Source organism: Halyomorpha halys, unplaced genomic scaffold, assembly GCF_000696795.3.
Source record: "Halyomorpha halys isolate HHAL.00 unplaced genomic scaffold, Hhal_1.1 Scaffold629.1, whole genome shotgun sequence".
Taxonomy (NCBI): domain Eukaryota; kingdom Metazoa; phylum Arthropoda; class Insecta; order Hemiptera; family Pentatomidae; genus Halyomorpha; species Halyomorpha halys.
In genome coordinates, this window is record NW_027111602.1 from 928,349 (window position 1) to 929,895 (window position 1,547).

At 27.9% G+C, this 1,547-nt stretch overlaps 1 protein-coding gene across 2 annotated transcripts in view; it reads left to right on the top strand.

Moving 5' to 3' along the window:
- Window positions 1–1,547, top strand: part of Pgant1 (Polypeptide N-Acetylgalactosaminyltransferase 1) — a 49,091-nt gene that overhangs the window by 38,917 nt on the left and 8,627 nt on the right. For both annotated transcript variants that reach the window (XM_014427299.3, XM_014427300.3), the window contains exons 6-7: window positions 632–749; window positions 1,019–1,204. In XM_014427299.3, the coding sequence (XP_014282785.1) occupies window positions 632–749; window positions 1,019–1,204 (304 nt within the window). The remainder of the gene's footprint in view (window positions 1–631; window positions 750–1,018; window positions 1,205–1,547) is intronic.

Sequence of the window (1,547 nt, forward strand, 5' to 3'; positions counted from 1 at the left end):
AAAAATGTAGAAGTTATATTTGCCTGAAGAATATGGATTGTTAGGAAAATGATGCTAGTAGTTTGGGGGGAGCTAGAAAAGGAGAACAAGTCTCATTAGTAAGCCTATCTTAGTAATTTTCTAGTGATTTTTTTTTTTTAATAACTTTCCTTTATTAACATTGATCTGATTTATGAAAATGTAGATTACCTCTATAACCTATGATGGGTCAGGGGTTCAATACATAATAAGGAATTACTGTTGATTTAAAATCTGTTATATTAATTTTGTTCTTAAAAATATCACAACTGTTGGTTTGCAAAAAATATTCAGTTTGTTTAACGAAAATAATTCTAAATCATTGTCTTGTAATCATCATTTTATGATAGTTTATGAAGATCACATGGGTGCATTTATGTTATACTAACTTTACAACTGGCTAAAAATATTTATTTCAAGTTTATTTAAATTAGGATTATTTGATATAATAAATTTCTTTCTTTTAATTAGGAGATGTGATTCATGGTTAACTATTTGAAGTTTAGGGTCTATTAGTAATAAATGCAGTTTTTATATAATTTTTTTTTTTTGCATTGACAGCATTTTGTGTTTAAATAAACTTGCATTCTTATATTTTGTTTTCAATGTTTAGAACTCCAACAATGGCTGGTGGTTTGTTGGCAATAGACAGGAAATACTTTTGGGAAATTGGGTCTTATGATCCTGATATGGACATCTGGGGAGGAGAAAATTTAGAAATGTCTTTCCGAGTAAGATTATTTTATTCATTGACTTTTTTTTTAAACTAGCAAATGTTTTTGTTGTATTTATATTTTGATATATTACAGTTAGGAATTGCATATTTAAGTAGAATAAAAAATAATCATGTTAACCTTACTAATCCATACTACTCTTCATGTTAAATATGGATTAAGAAACATAGTTGTATGAAAGTATTTATTTTTTATATTAATTTCTTGACTCATTAAAATAGTATTGTAAATATCTAAGATTAATTTTTAATTTTCCAACATTCTAGGTATGGCAGTGCGGTGGTTTTCTAGAAACAATACCTTGCTCTCGTGTTGGACATATTTTTAGAAATTTCCATCCATATTCGTTCCCAGGTAATAAAGATACTCATGGCATCAATACAGCAAGGATGGCGAAGGTTTGGATGGATGATTATAAAAGGCTTTTCTTTAAACATCGACCAGAGTTGGAGGTATGTAGGTTTTCTTTTTGTTATGCATAGGTTTTATGTTCTGTTAATAGTTAATTTTCAAAATTAATCCGATCTCTTTGATCTTTAATGACAGGTTAATAATATAGTATGACTTAAAACTTATTATTTTGCTACTTTTGCATGATCAAGGTGCTCTTACATGCTTATTCATTTATTCATTGTGTTAATATACCTATAAACCATTCGTATAACCACTAATAGCTAGTATAACCTGGTTCTTCCTAGCGTTTAGAAAAACAAGAAGGAGCCAGAAAAAATCTGCAAATTTCTGTAATTTAAAGAATCTGAATTTTTTAGGCTGTACAACAGAATTGTTTTGTTA